The 18,600-nt window shown below is 54.4% G+C and overlaps 1 protein-coding gene and 1 long non-coding RNA gene across 5 annotated transcripts in view; both read left to right on the top strand.

Moving 5' to 3' along the window:
- Nucleotides 1–18,600, top strand: part of LOC311422197 (tyrosine-protein phosphatase non-receptor type 11-like) — a 37,722-nt gene that overhangs the window by 9,211 nt on the left and 9,911 nt on the right. For all 4 annotated transcript variants that reach the window (XM_084494997.1, XM_084494996.1, XM_084494999.1 and 1 more), the window contains exon 2: nt 11,756–11,878. In XM_084494997.1, coding sequence (XP_084351123.1) covers nt 11,756–11,878 — 123 coding nt within the window. The remainder of the gene's footprint in view (nt 1–11,755; nt 11,879–18,600) is intronic.
- LOC311422203 lies at nt 571–7,081 on the top strand. The gene is made up of 2 exons (XR_014685220.1): nt 571–1,029; nt 6,233–7,081. It is a non-coding gene; the product is annotated as an uncharacterized lncRNA (long non-coding RNA).

Here is an 18,600-nt window from a genome sequence, read left to right as displayed (position 1 = left end):
GAGCGTGATCACCCCAATTATTAACAGGGCTCGCTGATAAGGCTGGCGGTGCCCGGGAGAGGTTACCCCAGCGAGCAGCAGGTTATTTCGGGGTTGTTATTAGATCTGTATCGTGTATTGCATTGTGAGCAAGGCTGCCTGGATGCTTGCTCGCTTATCTCTTGGTGCGCCGTGCCTTTGGGTGCTGCCGGCCACCTTGCCGGCACGGGGGCACTGGGCTTCCAGGGGGGCTGGGCACCTCTGGCTGAATTTTGTGGTTATAAAACGAGCAAAATTTAGAGAGAAGGGCGTTTGGTGGAGCAGGGAGGGGTTGTTCAAGGCATAAGAGACGTGGAAGGCTCTGGGTAGGGGTGTGAAATGGTCCCTTGGCCGGAGCATCCCGAGGTTTTCCACCAGCCCCCTCGCCCACCTGGTGCCACTCACTGATTTCTCAGCTTCTCCTCTCTGCCCTGGGTGTGTTCTGCTCCGCTGGGTCACAGCGAAGAGCTAAACAAACTCTTTCCTGCTCCGGGAGGAAGGCTGTCACTCAGACAGCAGCTGGGCTGGTTTCGTTGCTGGCTGGTGAGATAGAGCTGTGTATTTTTAATGCCCCAACAGTCTGGCAGGTGGGCCTGCAATTTAATTTTAGCTCGCTTTGTGAGAACGAAAACATCTGCAATGGGCAGGCCAGGAAACTTCCATGAACGGGGGAAGCTCAAGCAATATTTCTCCTCCTATCAAACCTTTTTTGGACCAGGAGGTAATGCCTGGCTGAGGGTAAAGCACAGCACGTTTTTACAGTGGTCCTAACACAGAGCCCGATGCCAACGCAGCTTGAGCTTCAATTTAATTTCAATTTGGGGAGCTAATTCAGGAAACGTGGAAGCTGCAGATGAAAAAAAAAATCACCTCCCACACCTCAGGGGGCTGGTGCATCCATCCAGAGCAGCTGGAGGGACACAGCTACACCTTGTTTAATTAAGGGAGCCTGGGTGTAAATCCTCCGGGCGCCTTGGAGGAGCCCCAGCTCTCGGCTTGCTGCGGGTGCAGGTGGGTACGGCTGGGTGTGGAGGTGCAGGGCGGCCAGACAGAGCTGGATCTGCCTCTCCCATCCTGTGGAAATGGAGAAGAGGCACAGCTTGTACCTTTTTCCCCCCCCAAGCGGTTTCGGTCTCGTGTCGCCATCCCTCTCCTCTCCATCCGCGCGGCGTGTGCCGAGCCCGGGGCGTGGAAAGCTTTGCGGTACCTGGCCCGAGCGCTCCAGCTGGCAAAGCCAGGGTTTAGACATCAGCAGGAATAAAATGCACGGTGGATTTCAAACCGGCAGCCTTTCCCTGCCACAGAAAGCCTCCAAACGTTTGGGATTGCCTTTTCTGTTCAGGCAGGGAAGGACCAAAGGATCCGTCCCCCTGCGAGCAGAGGCAGGAGGGATGGAGGCAGCACACCCACGGCCGTGCACGGAGCTTGGCTGGGTTGCAGAGCTGGGCAGAGGGCAGGAGAAGGCCCTGCCTTGGCAGCAGGGCACATTTTTGAGGAAGGAGCCTGCTGATTTCTGAGGTGAGCAAATATTTGGATGCCAAAGAGGGAAATTAGCACCGTGCGTATCCTGTATGGTTTTCTGCTGCTTTCTTTAAAAACAAACCCAAAGTGCCTCAACGAGAGACTTAGTGCCCTTGGGGCACTCGGCCCTCATCCTACAGCTTGATCGGCGGTGATTTGTGCCAGCTGGAGCACCAACGGGACCCCAGTGTCCCCCTGCAGAGCTGCCAGGTGGATGGGTGCCAGCATCCGTGGTGCTTGGTGCGGGCTGGGGTCAGTTCTTTGCTGCAGGTGGCCTAGAGATGTGGAGTTTTATCTCCCTGGCTGTTTCAGACCTGTGCTTCACCAGCTGTTAAGCTGAGAGCCAAATCCTTTCTGGTACAAGCAATGCGAAGGAGGAGGTGGCAAGGGGACAAATTGTAAGATTTATGCTTTATCACAGAGCACACTCTGAGGAGATGTGGGCAGGAGGCTTGCCCTGCAGCCTCTGCCCTAAGCCTCAATTACACAAGTCAAATAATTTGAGTTAATTTAAGGTTTGTGTAACGCCCTTCCACCCGAACCATGTGTGTCCTGCAAGCCTGACCCGCGTCCTTGGAGCAAAGAGGGGCTGTGTTTGTGTGTGTGGCTGGTTTTCTGAGCAGCCCAACTCATTTTGGAGTTGCCCCTTTGCTTATCTCCAATTTCCCTTTTATTAGGAGAGGGGAAACACCACCAACAGATATAGACATGGAGGTGGCTGTTAATGTGCCACGTCTGCTGCATTCCGAGATGCTCAGGTGCTTTGCTCCAACCAGGTTATGAATTTTGTGTTGCCACAGGGGGTACGATGTGGTGCCCTACAGCAACGTGGGGTCAGGTTTTCCCCTTTCCCTTCTCACCTGGCACCCCGGGGAAGGACAGGGGCTTGCTCTCTCCTCGAGGCATCTCTCCCTGCAGCTACAGAGGGGACCTGCCTTCAGCAAGGGCTGAGCAACGTCTGAATCCTCGAGTCCTTGCGAGCTGCTGCGCTCGGGACCTGAGCTGCTAGACCCAATATTTGCAGATCTTGATACTGGGGTGGTGGCAGACACGGCCGTAATGCCTCTCGTTTCTTGCCCACGTGCACCAGGGCGCACAGCCCGTGTCTCCTGGGAGGAGATGGACCCAGTGGGACCAGGGCAGGTGCAGTGATGCTGCTAAAAGCCGCTCACTGGAGCAGGACAAGGGGAAGGCAGCAGGCAGGTGCCGTCTCTCTCACATCCTTCATGCAGCCATGCAAAGAACACGTCGCAGCTCGGCTTTTTGCAGCAGTGGAAGGCCAGCTCGCACGCTCCACCGCCTTGCTGTTCGCTCCAGCCCTGCAGAGCAAACTGGCATCCTCAAAGATGTATTTTTGTCCCCCCCCCCGATCTTAATTTTGCCCGTGGTTTCCTCTCCTTGCCGCCGTCAGGCCTTTATCTGCGGGGTGCAAGAGGTGGTGGTGGACGAGGTTTTCCGTATCGGCGCTGTGGGATGGGCTGCGAGGAAGCCTTGGAGATAGGAGCAGGCTGTCTGAAGGCTTTGCCTGCGTGTGCTGGGGTAGCCGGAGGCAGCCTGGTGGCCTTTGGGTATGGCCCAGCCTGGATTTGGCTGCTGGAGGCAGCGATCCTCCGAAATCAGCCTCTCCTCCAGGCATGCAGATGAACCGATGTCAGAACCGGGGCGGTTTGCGTGCCCCACGGCACAAAATCCTCCTAGCTGCTCCTCCGTGGCCCTGCTCTGGTGCAGGTGCCCGTGGTTGGTCCCTGCTAGCTGGCACGAGGAGCATCCCTGTGCCACAGGCGTTGCCATCAGCAGGAGGCTGCTGGTGGAGCTGTCTCAGCTCCGCCTGGCGAGTGCTGGCTGGGTCAAAGCGAAAAATCCCAAGATGAGTGTTTTTTCCCCCTTGTTTTCTGTCCCCATGGTAAGGCGGGCATGGTGACTATCTAGTGAGAAGCATGAAAACGTGACCTTTTGTCTGTAAAGATCACCCCAGCTTCTTCAGTCTTCAGTGTACAGGACAAAAATGATGCGCCCTGCGCAGTGGGCAGAAGCGCTCACCAAGAAGGGAGTGCCTGCATCTGCAGGGTTGTTGTTTTTTTTTTTTTTTTTTTAACATTTTTCTGGCTTTTCTTCTGGAAATGGCTATTTCTGAGCTGATGACCTGGGTAATAGCCTTGGATTTCCCCCCCTGAGAGCTGACAGGTGGCTGTGGGATTGCATTTTTGACTCTTCCCATCGCAGCTCGCAGCCCTTTAGAGGAGCCAGCTGGTGCTCGCAGACTTTCCTTCTCCCCAAGCAGGCAGGCAGGGATGGAGGCCATGGACGTTGTCCCTACGTCAGCCTGCGAGTTTTGAGGCTTTGCAGGTCCCTTGGACGGTGTATTTTCCTTCCAGCCCTAATGGCCTGGCTTAGAGGTGGTATTTAATAGGAGCATGAAGCGCTGGGTGATTTTCAGGCCATGCTGCCTCTGGTCCATGCTACTATAGGGCCTTGGCCCTGTGTTTAGGGTCAGACTGGCTGATCCCAGAGGTCTTTTCCAACCTAAATGATTTGATTTTATGTGCCAGGTCCTCTGGAGGCTGAGTTTGTATCCACATCCATCCCAGGCAGAGGAACTGATGTGTGCCTTTGACGGGCTGCTCGTTACAGACAGGATTTTGCTGCTTTTGGGAGGTGGGGCAGATGGATCAGGAGGAGGAAGAATGGGACAGGGCCTAAAAAGAGGAAGAGGTGCCAATGGCAAGCAGGGACTGGAACAATGCAGATAAAGAGGCTGAATCAGAGGGAGAGGATGAGCGCAGCCTCCTGCGTGTGTCACGGAGATGGGACAGATGTGGATTTAGAGTAATTAACTTAATGCCAGCTGGGTCTCCGGAGCTGGTAAATCAACTCATCTGCAGCAGCTCGCTGCCAGGAGGGAGCCGCATCCTGCTACACCTCTGCAAGGGCTGGAGGAGACAGCTTGTGCCTGCTGGTGCTGCTGGCTTTGGGCTTTGCACGTGCGCTCTCCTGCCTCAGGACAACCAGGGGGCAGCTGGGGACTGTGCCCGGGGACCCTCCTGCAGGTCCCCGGGCCTGAGCGTGGATTAAATGACAAATTCATGAAGCTGGTGCCGTGGCGAGGTGCTGCTGCTCTCCAGCTCAACCCAGTTGCTTTGCCTCAAGGCGCTGTGCCCGGCGTGTGATGTTCATGGCAAAGCTCTGAGGAGCTGCGTGTGAAACCATTCCTGGCTGTGCCGTTTCCAAACCAAAGTTTCCAAGCAAAACGCGTGGGCTTGGGTCAAAAACCCTCTGAGCGTGCCGTGGAGGAGCTCTGGGTACGCTGCTGCAGCTCAGGTATCAGTGGGGTGTCCTGGCTGGGGATGTCCCCTGCCCGTGGGGTGTCCTGCAGCAGGGCTTGGGGGGGTTTCAGGAGGGTCCAGCCCCATCCAGGGGCTGCTGAGTGCAGTGGGGAAGCTGCTTGTGCCTCGGTGTTGGGTCCTGGCATGGCCACTGGCTGGAAAAGCCACCTAAAGGTGCTGGGAGGGGAAGGAAAGCCTGGCTGTTTGTCCCTTGAGGCTGCTAAAACCAGCACCGGGGACTTCCCCAGGGCTGCAGTGCCCAGAACCAGGGCTCTGGGTCATTTCCCTGGCCCTCCTGCTGCTTTGGAGCAGGGCGAGACCTCCTATGACCCGAGCCATGTAATGAAGGTGGTTGGGCTAATTAGCAGGATGTTAATAAGCCCAACCCACGGTGCCAAGCTGGCTGTGCCCGCCGCTGCCGGTCCCTCCTCTCCGACACGGTGTCTGCGTTGTTCTGCTGCTGTGTTCTCTGGGGAAGTCCCTCCGTGCACACACTCTCACTAACCATACGCCTTGAAGTTTTATGGAAAAAAAAAAAAAAAAAGAAAAAGATGCTTAAACCAGCCTTAAATCTTTAAACACGGGGGGGGGGAGGCACGCCAGAGCTGCTGCGCAAACGTGCAGTTTGCTGTGAGCTGGTGCTGAGAACTTGGTTTGCGCACAAGTTGGGCTCCAATGAGCTAAAGGGATGTCAGGCATCTCAATTGTAGTAAAAATTCGTGAAAATCAAGTGTTACACCCCCTCAGATAAATTATTCTCGCCTGAGACAGGAATCCATTAGGAAATGCTCTGGAAAAAGACAAGGGGAAGGCACAAGCACCCCAGAGATCGCGAGACCCTCATGCACCTGCTTCGGAAACGGATGCGCTGACTTGGAAAAGCAAGGAGAATTTTTGGGGGTGGTTTCAAAGCTGTTTCCAGCAGTCTTGGGGGATGTCAGGTGTTGCGCGGCGGCGTGACGAGCCGTCACAACGCTAATTGCTTTAGGAAAAGGAAAATATTTACCTGTACGTGGCAGCGAGGGGGATGTGTGCGGGGTGTGTTTATTTAGCGCGCCCCCCCTGGGGCTCCGCTTGGCGTAACGAGGCTTCTGCTGGGGCTTGGATTGAGCCAGACCAGAGACAACAGAGGAGGGTTTGCGAGATGCAGGCGTGCCCGTGGAGAGCAGCTTTCAATGAAGATGTGGACGCTAATAATTCGGTATGGAAGCACCAGGAGAACAGCAGCATTGGCTCTGCACGCCTCGCTAAATTGAGCCGTAATGGAGCAGGATGAGTGCGGCCCCTCCCCAGCTAACATGCAGCTGCTTATTTTCATCCCTTCAGCAAGGGCTGTCATTTTGATTTATTTATTTGATTTTTTTTTCCAGCCGTCTGGGATGTGCTATGTCACCTTGCCGTAGGTTTTTGCCCATGGCCAGTGTTTTAGCATCTTGCTCAGCGGCTCCTCGCAGGGGAGTCGGTGTCAGCATCACCCCCTGGTGCTGGAGCTGCTGCAGAATGAGTCCCCGTCTGCCAAGCAAGCATTGGGGTGCCTGTATTTTGGGCAGAGGAAACTTTCAGCCCTGGTGGATCTAAAGAAAAAGCCTGGGCGAGGTGACCCTGAGCATCTTCTATGCCCCCAGGTAATCCATGAGCTCCTCAGACCCAAGCGAATTTCTGCTGCTCTTTGGGGAGCTGCAAAGCCGTAGAGAGCAAACGGTGCTGTGCTGAGCCTCGCTGCTCCTGGAGGCAGCAGGGTCTGGGGCAAACTTCTGGAGATACCCCTCAAAAAGAGGATTTATTGCTTGGTTCTCCAAGCCAGGGGTGTTCCTCGCCCTCCACAGGGCTCTTGCAGGCACAGGACAGCATCATTCACTCAGCCCAGATGTTTGCACCTTTTAGGACCGTTCCAAGGATTAAAAACCTTGCAGAGAGTGAATTCTGTGCCTGTCTCAGCACCACTGCTGCTTAAACTGCGTGGTGAGAGCTCACACTGTGCATCCCCTTCGTGTTTGGCACCGAAGGGAGCGTCTCAGCTGCGCACAAACACAAACTGATGGCATTTTCTCCTCCCTTTAAACAGAAAATCAGCTCAGGGATCCTTTAAGCAGCTCTGAAGTTTCCTTCCTAGCTGCTAAATTGGAAGCAGAGTCGGTGCCCTCAGTCACACCAGCTCTCCCCAGCCCACCTCCCTGTTTCTCTGCTGGAAGAAGCACCGCTCCTTTATCTGCTTGGCTGCTGGGTCCTCATCCTGCCCTGCCTTCTCCCGGGGAAACAGGGCCACCAGCAGCTCCTGGGGGGGGGGGCAACCTGAGGGTTTTGGTCCCCTCATCCCCCTTTGCCAGCCCCTCGGCCAGCCAGGTCCCCGTGGTGTTCAGCCACCCAGCGCTAACCACACGCGGCGCGTAGGCGGCGGCTCTTGAGCCACATTTGCTTTGATCTTCTCCAAGCCTAACAAAAAACCGTGTTTAGAATACAGGGGTTCCCGGCAAGGCTTATCAAAATGCCTGATTTTATACGTTTCCGAGGGTCTGACAGCGTTGTGAACTCTCTGTTCCACTCTGTCCCAAGGGCGCCAGGGCTGCGCTTGCAGCAGAAAAAAGCGTGATGCGTGTGGTCGGGAGGAAATGAGTAACGCTGCGTGGACCTCGTCAATAATGAAAGAGAAATTAGGGGGGAATTTTTAATGTGCAGGAAGGTTTCCTTCTCCAGAGCCTCTGCTGGAGCCCTGCTCCCACCCCGGGGACTGCTGTGCCCCTCGCCTCAGTGCCATCGCATCGAGCCCTTGCTGTAATGCCTGGGTGGGGGCAATCACCCGTTGAGGGTTTGCCCTTTTATTCCAGTGGGTAAACCCCAGCTGGAGAAGCTGTCCTGAGCCTACATTTGCTTGTGTAGGTCTGAAACGGGAGCGTTTTGGGGTGCTGGGCAGCCGTTAGGAGCTGGAGCTGTGCTGTGGGGGCTCCCAGTAGGGGAGGGATGCTCCAAATGTGTCCCGCTAGTGCCCAGTGCCTGTGCTCACGCCAGGCTTTTCTTATGGGCTTCACTAGCATGCTGGTGGTTATCAGAGCGTGCTTGCTGCTTCTGAACGTGCCGTGTGGCCTGGTGTAAGCCAGCCCAGGCTGATGTCTGAGCTCCCACCACGTGCTGGCAATTCCCATCTGAATCCCAGCCCCCGGGCAGCCTGGGCGACGTCCCAGCAGGCAGTCCTGGGCACCTAACGCTGCGTGCAAGCCTGCTTTCTATCTTTATTTCAAAAGATTTTTTTGTCTAGCTTTGGTTCCTGACAGGCACTCGATATCTCTATATTTTTAATTCAACTTTTATTCTAGATGGCTTGGCGGGTGGAAGGGAAACTCGTTCCTCTCCAAGAAGGCAGCGCTGCCTGCAGCAGTCAGGGCGCATGTTGACTTGTAGCAGGAGGCACGAAAAGTGGTGAGATCCCCTTTTTTTTTTTATTATTTAAAGCAATTCTTCAGGCGTGACTCAGCTCCACAAAACAGCTCGCGGCCGAAGGGCTGCCCGTGCCCGGCTGCACGCTAACGCCTGTCATTAGCTGCCATTGATGTTAATAATAACCCTTTTTGCTCTCCTAGGTCGGGGATCTGCTTTGGATCCTCTTTGTTGGCTTTTCTTTTCCCATTTTTTCCCAAAATGTTGCAGCTCGGCACATAAATATAAGTGCAGGAGGTTGGACTCGAAGCCCGGTGCTTGCTCTGTGCAGGTTTTGGTGCCCTCCCTCCACCAGGGTTGGTGCTTGCTTCTCCCCTGCTGCACTGGGGCTTGGTTTTGCTTACCAACAAATGCACTTTGGTATAAAAATGTTGTGAAAAACAGCCGTAAAGAGCCTCAAATCCTGTTTTAGCCGGTCTTGCTCTCGGTTTTTAATCCGCTGTTTACAGGAGCAGGGCTGACAGCTGGGAATAGGTGTGCCAGAAGATCCTGGGAGGGGGAGAGGTGGATTTGAGTTGTCTGCAGCTCGGAGCTGCAGCAGGGGCGAGGATTTGCGCTGGGACAAACCTCGTGGTTTTTTGCTAATTTCCATGTAATCCGGGCAGAAAAGCCTCCGGGGAGAAAGTGATGGATTTCAGAGCTGGGATTCCCAAATGGAGACGACCCTGAGTTTGAAACCATCCCTTTCCCCAGGTTTTCTTTCTTCTGCAGAGCCAGGGGAGAGGTACAAACTGATGTTTACAGAGGTTTGTTTTCCCCATTTTTTGTTCCTCCTCCTCTCTGTTTTGCTTCGGGATTTGGAAGCTGCCTCCCTGCCTTCTCCTGCTTGCGAGGGCTGCGGAGATTTTCTCCCCAGCCCATTGTTTGTGCTTCTTGCGAGCTAAATAACAAGCGGCCTGTGTGTGCTTGTGTGCTTTGGTCCCTGTCCAAGCAGTGGGAGTGATGGAGAGAAAAGGCGTTCAGCAGTGAGGTTTCTGTTCGGTGGCACCAAGAGCACATCAAAGCCGACAGGCCCCCAGATCTGCCCCCAAAGGTGATGGGTAACCTTCCTCCCTCCCCAAACACCCATCCTTCTGTTTTGGGAGGCAGCCACGAGGTCCTGGCCCCCTCGGTGGGATCCGTGAGCGATATGGGGATGGGGACGATGTGTAGGTGTGCGTGGTTCCCATGGTGGCAACCCTTGAGCGCTGAGCACCCCTCTGGCACTGCTGTCACACCAACCCAGATATTTTCAGCCCTAGAGCACACTTGTGGCTGCCAGTACGTGCCTGCCAGGGCTCTCCTCCTACAGCTTTACCCACGATGTTGTCTTGGCTTTTTCCTGCCGCGCTGCGCTGTTATTTTTGCCGTTCTGCGTCGCTTTCGGCAACTCCGCCGTGTCCCCGAGCTCCATTAAGCTCCATTAGAGGCTCCGTTCCCGTGCCAGCAGCAGTTTTGCAGAGCAGTTAAGTGCCGGCCCTGTGCAGGGTGGGTTTGTAAAAGGGTGTCACTGGTGATGTCGGGAACACGAGGCTCGGAAGCGCCGGGAGCCCTGCTTGCCATCTGCTTGCGTGGCCCTTTCCAAACGGCGCCGCCTTCCTCCAGAACTCAAGGATCTTTCATCAAAACTGTTTGGGTTGTGGTGTGAGGGAGGAAATCCCAAATTGTGGAGGAGGCCGTGACATTTCTCGACCTTTTCTCTGTGTACCTCAGAGACAAACACACTCTGACGAGCGCGCTTATGTTTGTAGATCCAGTCTTGGGGTGTATTTCCCCAGGCAGGCGCTCGGCAAGATGCTGGGCTGCGCATTTCCCCGCAGCAATCGAGACCAAGTCACAAACCCCTTTGTGGGGACAGCGTGTCAGCTGCTCCGAGCCCCGGGACAGCTGTGTACAAGAAGCTAGCTTACTCACAATTTCCAGAGATGCTTCTCTCGAGGGCCGCGTTTCGCTTTGCTTGGAAAATTCAGCGCTGCGGTTTCGAGCCGCTGGGCTGAGAGGTGGTGCCGCCGACCCGTCCGCCTGTGCAGGAACTCGTGCGCTCTCATCCTGCTCTCCGAAGAGGGCTCAGAGCCACTGCAGCTTAATTTTCTTGCAGCTGGCACTGCCCAGAAGGCAGTATCAGCCAGGGCTCCTCTCCTCCTCTTTGCTCAGGAGGAACATCGCAGCGGTGCCATGTGGAAACGGGTGCCGGAGCGAAAGCAGGAGAGAATTTCCGAGCTGAGCAGCTATCAGCCCGTGTGTGGGTCGTGAGATTACTCAAAAGAGCCTGGCATTTAGGCAGTGGATTCTCGGTGGCTTCCGAAAAATCGAGCCACGAAGCTGGTGCCACATGGGAAATCATTAAGCCGCTCTGCATATTTATCACGCCTTAAAGCCGTGGGGAAACACCAGCTCTTGTGATTCCATCAAGAGAACTTGATCGAGGCTGATAGCATCACAAGCGAGGGCAGTCGCTGGTTTGATGACACTGAAAGCACAAAGACTGCCTTCAAGCAGCGTGCAATATAAATGAAACATCTTTTCCCTGTGGGTCAGCTGCCTCTTTCCTAGGCCATCCCATTACGTCCGTGCACTAATGCTTTCCAGCCCCGTGCAAAAAGCCTCCTTCCCTGGGCTTTGTGCTGGTCCCTTGCAGAGAATTGTGCTTTTTTGGCACAGCGGCGGCACGGTTTGGGTCATTTTTTTTCCTCTGTGCTCACGGGAAAGGTGATTGTGTCGCCACAGCTTCGACTCCAGCTGTTGAGGGGTTGAGGAGCAGCTGCTTCGTCATGAGCTGGAGAGGCGAAGCTGCCTTGGATGAGATGCAACCGAGTCGCTGGGTTTGCTCCAGCAATTAAAATCCCTTTTGTAGTGTCAGGGCTCGTCCCTGCCTCGTGTTGCAGTCCGGAGCACGGCTTTCTGTCTTGATGGGGTCTCGGTGGAACCCCTTTCTTCTGCCCAGCCAGGGCATCCCCTCTTTGTAAGGGGATTTTAGCACGGAGACTGAAGGGCTGAGGCTGTGCTCTTGCTTAGGAGACTGAAAAACTCAGTGCTCTTGATGGTGGAGCTTTTCTTTTTGCAGGTCCTCTGCTGTAAAACCCACCCGGCAGCCCTTAAAGAAATGCCTCGAGTGCCCTCGGGGAGATGCAGGACTTTTCCTGGGGTCAGCCCATCTGGCAGCAAATTGATTTGAGCCCAGCCAGCTGGGATCAGACCCAAAAAAAAAGTCAAAAACCATCTGTTGGCTTCCTATAGAGGGGCACTACAGAAAGCTTGCGGGGCTCCTGCTCCGAGGAAGAGGAGGGCAGAGCAAAGGGGTCTCTCCTGGGGGATATCTGAGGTTTCCTGCGCTGTGACACATGATTTGGGGTTTTTTTGGGGGGGCAGCTGCCACAGGGAGCTGGTGGGTGGAGGGACGGTGCCAGCCCTATGGGCAGGAGGTTGGCATCTGCCCCATGGGCTGCTACTCACGTAGCTCACGTCCCGTTGTCCCTCTGCAGGTGGTTTCATCCCAACATCAGCGGCATCGAGGCAGAGAAGCTGCTCCTGACCAGGGGTGTCCATGGCAGCTTTCTGGCTCGGCCCAGCAAGAGCAACCCCGGGGATTTCACCCTCTCTGTCAGGTAAGCAGCTGGTAGCAGATTGCTGCGTGTGCTTTTGGGGCCTTCGATGCCAGAGGAGGGGAGGCAACGTGCTTAAATTTCTGGGAAGAGCATCTTCGGTCCCAGCAGGAATGAATCATCAGGGGATCCCGTGCAGACCCCATAAGGGAGCGGGACCGCATGGTGCAGTGTTCCCAGGGCTGTGCACCTTGCTCTGGTGTCCCGTAGGAGCAAAGCTCTTGGAAAGGGAGAGCTGCAGCTCTGCTGATGGCCTTGGCGCAGGCGATGAGCAGGTAGAGCTGGCAGGGGGGACAGGAGCAGCGCTGACCCAGCACGTCCCCAAGACAAGAGGAGGAGGTTGTGGCCGAGCTCTTTCCATCCAGCTGGGGCCTCACAGGGAAAGAGCTCTGCAGAGGTTCCTCCAGGCACTTGTAGCCGGACCTCTCTTTTTTTTTTTTTTTTTTTTTTTTTTTTGGTGGCTTCTGTTTAATTTAAACAACCCTCGTTTTGTTTAGCAAACCCCAGTGAGTTTATGCATCCTCCCGCCACGCTGTGTGCAGAGACTGTGCAAATGACAAAAAGGACGGAGCATCTCTTGCTTTCCTTTCTCCCCCCTTCAAGTTATTTCCCCCTCTTCAAGTTTATTTCCCCCCTTGCAGTCATCTCTGGACTAGAACCTGCCCCGTCTGCTAGGTGCAGTTATTTCTTAGCTTGCTGTGAGTTTGCAGCTGCCTTATTTTTTCTGTGCTGCCTTTTTTTTTTAGCCAGGGGAATGCACCCAGCCACTTCTCTCCTCTCCAGCCATCAGGGCATGGAGCATCCCAGCGGGCAGGACCCAGCCCAGCTATTATGGGGTGCTGCCAGGGGTGGGATCCGACCCCGCTGGCTCGCCCCTGAGCTTGCAATCAGAGGCGGCGGCGAGCTAATGAGAGAGACAGGAAACTGCGTAATTAGTATGGGAAATAAACTCGGTCACGGAGAGCTGCCTCGAGCCAGCAGCGGCAGCGAGGGAATACGGGTGAAGCAGGGGGCTGGCTTCACGTGAGCTCTTCTGGTGTCGTGTTCTGAGTCAGGGCGATGCCTGGCCATGCAGTGAGTCCTGACAGCGCCCGCTCAGCCGGGCGACGTGCAAGCAGACGCAGGTTTTGCCTGTGCAGCGGTGTCGTGACGTGGGCAGATACCCAGCCAGCAGCCTAATTACCCCGAATTAGCAGAGTCAATCGCTCTGCCGGGCGAGTCGTGCCCACGCCTGCGTTGCTGTGCTGGTGCCTTCTGCCTGGGAGTCACGCCACGGCTTGGCAGAGTTTCTGTCCCTCAGCCCCGTCCCGTGACTCAGGAGAAGACCATGCACGTTGCTGCTGCTGTGGTTTGTCACCTTCCCCCTGTCCCAGCCCGCTGCCTCCCCCGGGGAGCCCCAGAGCAGCGTTATTGGTGCTTTTATCTCTTTACCCCTCACTGCAGCAGGTTATCGGGGGGGCTGGGCCACTTCCTACCACTGGGTGATCCTTGTGTGGCAGAAAATATTTAACGACAGCATCATTTCGGTCGTAAAAACTGCAAAGCTACTGCCCTTCAATCGTGAAGAGCACGGGGCAGAGCAGCACGGCGTGCCCTAGCGCCGTGCCACCGAACCACTGCGCCCCAGCCCACTCGTGCTGTACCCTGGTGGAAAGTCTGACCAGTTCTCACAGTTCTCAGTAACCCAAAGCCGTGACACGTACGGTGTTTCCAGGAAGGCACGTGAAACGTGACACAAAGCTTAGAGGCATCGTGAATTGAAGACGAGGAAAGAATTTATGTTCAGCGACTGCTTTTACCTACGAGTAAACCCCTCCCCGGCTCGTGCCATCACTCTGGCCTGACGCTTGAGGCAGGGGTTGTCCCGTCGTCCTGGTTAGGGAGTGATTTTGCTTGTACTTCATCTGAGCAACGTGCTCTTGTCTCACTGAAATCGATGGCCCCAAGACGCCTGCAGAGGTGTTGCAGCTCTAATTCCCAAAAGCATCTGATAGAGTACACAGTAAGCAGATTTAAGGGCTCAGAAAGCTGGAGAGCCTTTCTCTGTTACATTATACACATACAGGTGGGACAGTGTGGTGTTATTCTCACCTAGAATTGCATATATTGGACAGGGCAATGCATATATATTCTTTCCAAAAAAAAAATGAAAGGCTTACAAAGGAACAATACAGATATTTTTGAAACAACACCTAAAATAGACGTGTTAGTGGGTGAGAGTGCTCTTAGGGGAGCAAGCAAAACCTCTTCCTCTTCTCTCGCCCTCCTTCCAGCTCCTCCAAGGGTTTCTGAGAGCCAGCGAGGGGAAAGGCAGCTTAATGAGAGAGGCCGTGGGCTGCAAAGAAAGCAGGCGCTGGAGCGTTGGCTGAGCAGACCACCCACCAGCTGACCCGTGTGCTGGTGCGTATCCAGAAGAGGAGCTAGGGAATAGCACTGCAGAAGTTACGAGGAGGTTTCCGTGAAGTTCCGTGTCTAATTCTCCTTCCTTTCTTTAGCCCTTTGTACCCTTTCAGCCTTTTCCATTACAGCAGCTGGTGCTCTTAAGGCTTTGTTTTTTTTTTTTTGTTTTTTTTTCCTTGCAAACATGTGGAGTGCATCAGTAGGGGGGGGGAAGTGCTCTGGCAGCTTGGGCTGGAGGTGGAGATGATGGAGAAGTCATCCTGAGTACGGCAGCGGTAATAAGCGCTGTGCCTACATGCAAGCTGTCTCGTTTTGTTCCGTGCAGCCGCTGCAGCTCTGCTTTCTGGAGGTATTTCAGTGCTGCCTAAGCCCAGAAAATCAGACAGCTCTGTATCACCACGTCGCTGGCTGGGGGGGATGCTCCTCGTGGCAGGGGTTGGCTCCTGCAGAGGTTGCCAGCACCCCAACGCTTCGTGCTGTCCCTTGGGGGCTCACAAAACCTGTGCTGAGTGAGGATGTGGGCAGTGATGCCAGGGAAGCCTCAGCTCCTGAGCCTGCATGGGGCTGGGCCTCTGAATAAGTATCCAGATTTTTGTGATTTTTCCTGATTTTGGAGGAGAAATGCTCCATATCTCCAGCACTGCAGTGCACGCCTGGATGTGCCAAGGTGTGTTTGCAAAAGCCCAGATATTTCCACTGCTTCTGCAGCTTCTTACAGACCTGGCCAGGGCTGGGTAAGGAGCTTGAACAAAAGGAGAAGGCATCCTGAAAGTTTGCCCGAGTGGTGCTTGGCCTGTGGGCACAACAGAGATGAGGATGCCAGGACATTTAGGAACCATCTTGAGGAGACGCTGCTCACTTGGTCACTGGGTCGGGTTTTATGGGAACAGTTCCCATCCTTGCTCATGGGATGCAGTGCAAAGTGTGCTTCTGGTAACGAAATCGTGTTAGAGCTGTGCTCTCCCAGAGCAGCTTCCCTATTAACACTTCCACCGAGCATTCTGACATTTAAACGGACTGGGTTTTGTTCTTTTTTTTTTTTTCCTTTTTTTCCTAAAAGACATGAACAAACGCACTGTGGGTACAGGTTAAGACATGCAATGAAGGAAGATTTTTTTGTCCTATTGAGTATGTGCTCCACAAAAAGGACTAAATCAATACCACAGGCAGGTTGCGTTGGTTGAGTCGCTGCCTGCAGGCAATCCAGATGCAGCAGAGGAAGAAGGCTGAGTCTGGAGAAAAACAGAAGGAGGCTTGCAAGAGGCTCTCTTCTAAAACACTTGTCTTTGTGTCTTGTCCTAACAGCACCTACCAACCCGATTTAGGCCCTGTGAGGCTGTGCAAATATTTAGGGAGAGAGAGGACTGATTCTGCTTTTTCCAAGTTAGGCCAACCAGCGAAAGGAAGCGCTGGTCTTTGTGGTACAGCTGGGAAAGAGATGACGGATCCTGGCTTACTTTGAAAGTCCTTGCTCAGGAGGTACTCGACAGTACCAGATCATCGTGTCTTAGCCTAGTGCTTTCATCACAAGGCCTCTCTTCTCTTAAGAAAGTATCTTCTCCTCTGACAGCAACATCGAGCCTTTCCTTCTGTCTTGGAGTGGCTGGGATTTATCTGGAAGCAGATTGTTCAGTTTGTTTTTTTTTTCTGGGCTGCTTTTTGCATCTTATCAGAGGGGTCATACATGTGTGCTGTGAAGCTCTAGGTCTTCTGTCTGACGCAGGCAGGAAAAGCACATGACTGAAGAAGACTCCTTGGGATGCAGAGAAATGTATTTCTGATGTTTGAGGTGGTTCTGCCTTCAGTGATTAAAAAAAAAAAAAAGGTCTATTTGGTAGGGTTGGTTTTTTGTTTGTTTTTTTTTTGTTTTTTTCCAAGTCCTTGACTGTACTTCATTATAAAGAAGAGCAGACTGCATCTGCACTGGTGGTCAGTGCAGTGTGGACTGAAAACGTTAGACTCAAATTCTCAAGTTGGAATATTTTGGATCAGGAAACTCCTGGATATCTAGGGAGGAGTTGTGCTGTTCGTGAAAAACGGGTCTTATTTGCACTGTGACAGGAATAACCACTCTGCTGCTTATTGTAAACTAAAGGCAGCAATTCAACAAATGTTCTCATTTTGTATTTAAATTGCACATTGGATGGGTTTGGGAAACAGTTTTCATTTTAGAGCTCATAGCGTTGAGTGGCAGTGAATTATTTTTTTCCAAATTATCCCGCATGTGGTGCCAACTCGCTCCTGAATACTAACAGGCACTTGAGTTCCTGCATTGAAGATGGCACAGAGCAGAGTTGGGATGGAGCAGGAACATGTTTCCTTTGCTGAGGACGTGCCAGAGGGGTGAAGCAAGGCTGAAGTAAGGTGCTGAAGCGAGGATGGTTATCTTGTGGGCAGCGTGGGACTGGCAGGGGAGTCTCAGCTTCTAGTTTTTCTACAACTTGCTGGGAGATTGTGCACGAGCTCCTCTCTTTTTCTCTCTGGGTTGCAAATTGCCTGTTGCATAGCGAAGGTGAAGATGCAACTGCTCGATTCCCTGCTTCTCTAGGACTAACACAACTCTCTGCTGAAAGCCTGGAGAGGATGGCAATCCACTCTGATAGCACACAGAAGCTTCACTGGGGACAGAGGCAGCTTTTGCTTGCCTCTGAAGCCGCCCAAGATGTTGGTGGCTGTGACCAAACAGCACAACATCCTTGTACAAAGCTGTTCGGAGCAGCCGAGCCCTCCGGCACAAGGCAGCTGGGTGCTCGGGTGTCTTTTTGTGCTTTCTTTCACCATTCAGCACGCTGAGGGCACAGCATCGTGGATGCTGCTGGTGCGGAGCCCAGTGCTGCCCCGTTTGGGGCTGCAGAGGTGATGCGAGGTCTGCGAGAAGAAAAGGAGGGAGAGGGGAGCCGATGAATGCCCTTTGTGCTTAGCCTGACCTTGGGGGCTGGTGGGATGAATGACCCTGATTATTCCCCTGCTTTTCATCCCCCAAGTGCTCGAAGGCCGTGGGGGTGGCTCTGTGAACCGAGCCTTTGTCGGTCTGCGATGGGGCTGGGACGCGGGGAACTGGGGAGCCTCAGGCCAAGAGGCACGAGCACAGCTTCATCCAGGCCCGGCTGCTGGCCGAAGCCATGTGCCAGCTCCTCCTGCGGCTTCTCAATTTCCCTGCCAGTTCTTGTTTCCATCTGGTGAGCTCTGCTCGTGCCCTAGATGCAAACGCTGCCAAGCTCTGGAGGCTGCGACGATGCGGTGGTTGAAGCGAGGTGCTAGGCCGAGCTCAGCAGATGGGCCAGGACGAGATAACCGTGTCTCATGCAGTGCTTCCCGTCTTGTACATGGCTCGGGCCAGTCTCCAAAGCCTTGCCACCAGGGGCAGAGTGCCTGGTTGAGACCCAGATGCCAATTTTTCACAGCTCAGGCCCAGTTTGTCAGCCCCTTGCTGGTTTTGCCCTGCTGCGGGGTGATGGTAGCGCTGTGGATGCAGTCTGTGTTCACGCTCAGCTGGTCATCTCCCCTGGGGTGGTGCTAATTGGAAGTCACCTCGATGCCCAACCCGAGCCAAACGAAGCATCCAAGAAGAGCTGCGTGAGCACTAAGCGCAGTTAGGGGTTACACACTGACGAGGTCCTTGCTAGCAGCTGGGATAGAGCGCATGGGGTTGGGGCCATCTGTCAGGGCAGCGTTTTGGGAAGGACCTCGTGACACTGTGCCTTGAATGTGGCTACGAGTGCTGCTGGCCTCAGGCCGTGTCTCTGCAAAAGGCAGTCCCAGGGGATGGTACATGGAGCTGCCAGTGCTTCTGTGGGCTCTGGGAGGCTCAGCACACAGAGACCCCATTGCCCAGCTCCACCTTGGCCTCCTCTCGTTTCTCATGCTCTAGGACATCTCAGTGGGCAGTCAGGGTTTCATCTGCGTGGCCCCAAAACAAATAAGCCCCTCAAAAGGCAAAATTGGTGGCTATTAAAACCTTTGAGGCAGGTGGAAGTTGCAGAATCCCTGGCAGGAGGTACCTAAAGGCAGCCACAGCTCTGGGCGACATGAGCACATCCTAAGGATTCGATGACCCTCCTGTCACTGTCAGGGCTGCTGTACCGTCACAGGCGTGCCCTTCGCTCACTATCCTGCAGCCCCACAGCTCTGTGAGCCTCCTGTCCTCTGCTGCCTGGCCTTTTGGCACCTGCAGACCGAGGAAACGGAGCAGGAGGTGGTTTTGTGGAGCTGGGGTTGGCATCCAGAAACCTGGGCTGCTGCTGCGCTGCCTGCCCTGCGTGGGGCCGTGCCCTCTGCTGCAGAAATGGGGAGCGGTACCGCAGCTGGGAGAGCTCGTTCTCCCA

This window comes from Aythya ferina (genome assembly GCF_964211825.1).
Source record: "Aythya ferina genome assembly, chromosome: 21".
Lineage (NCBI taxonomy): Eukaryota > Metazoa > Chordata > Aves > Anseriformes > Anatidae > Aythya > Aythya ferina.
The sequence above is the reverse complement of the archived record's forward strand: the minus strand, read 5'-3'. Positions and strand labels throughout refer to the sequence as shown.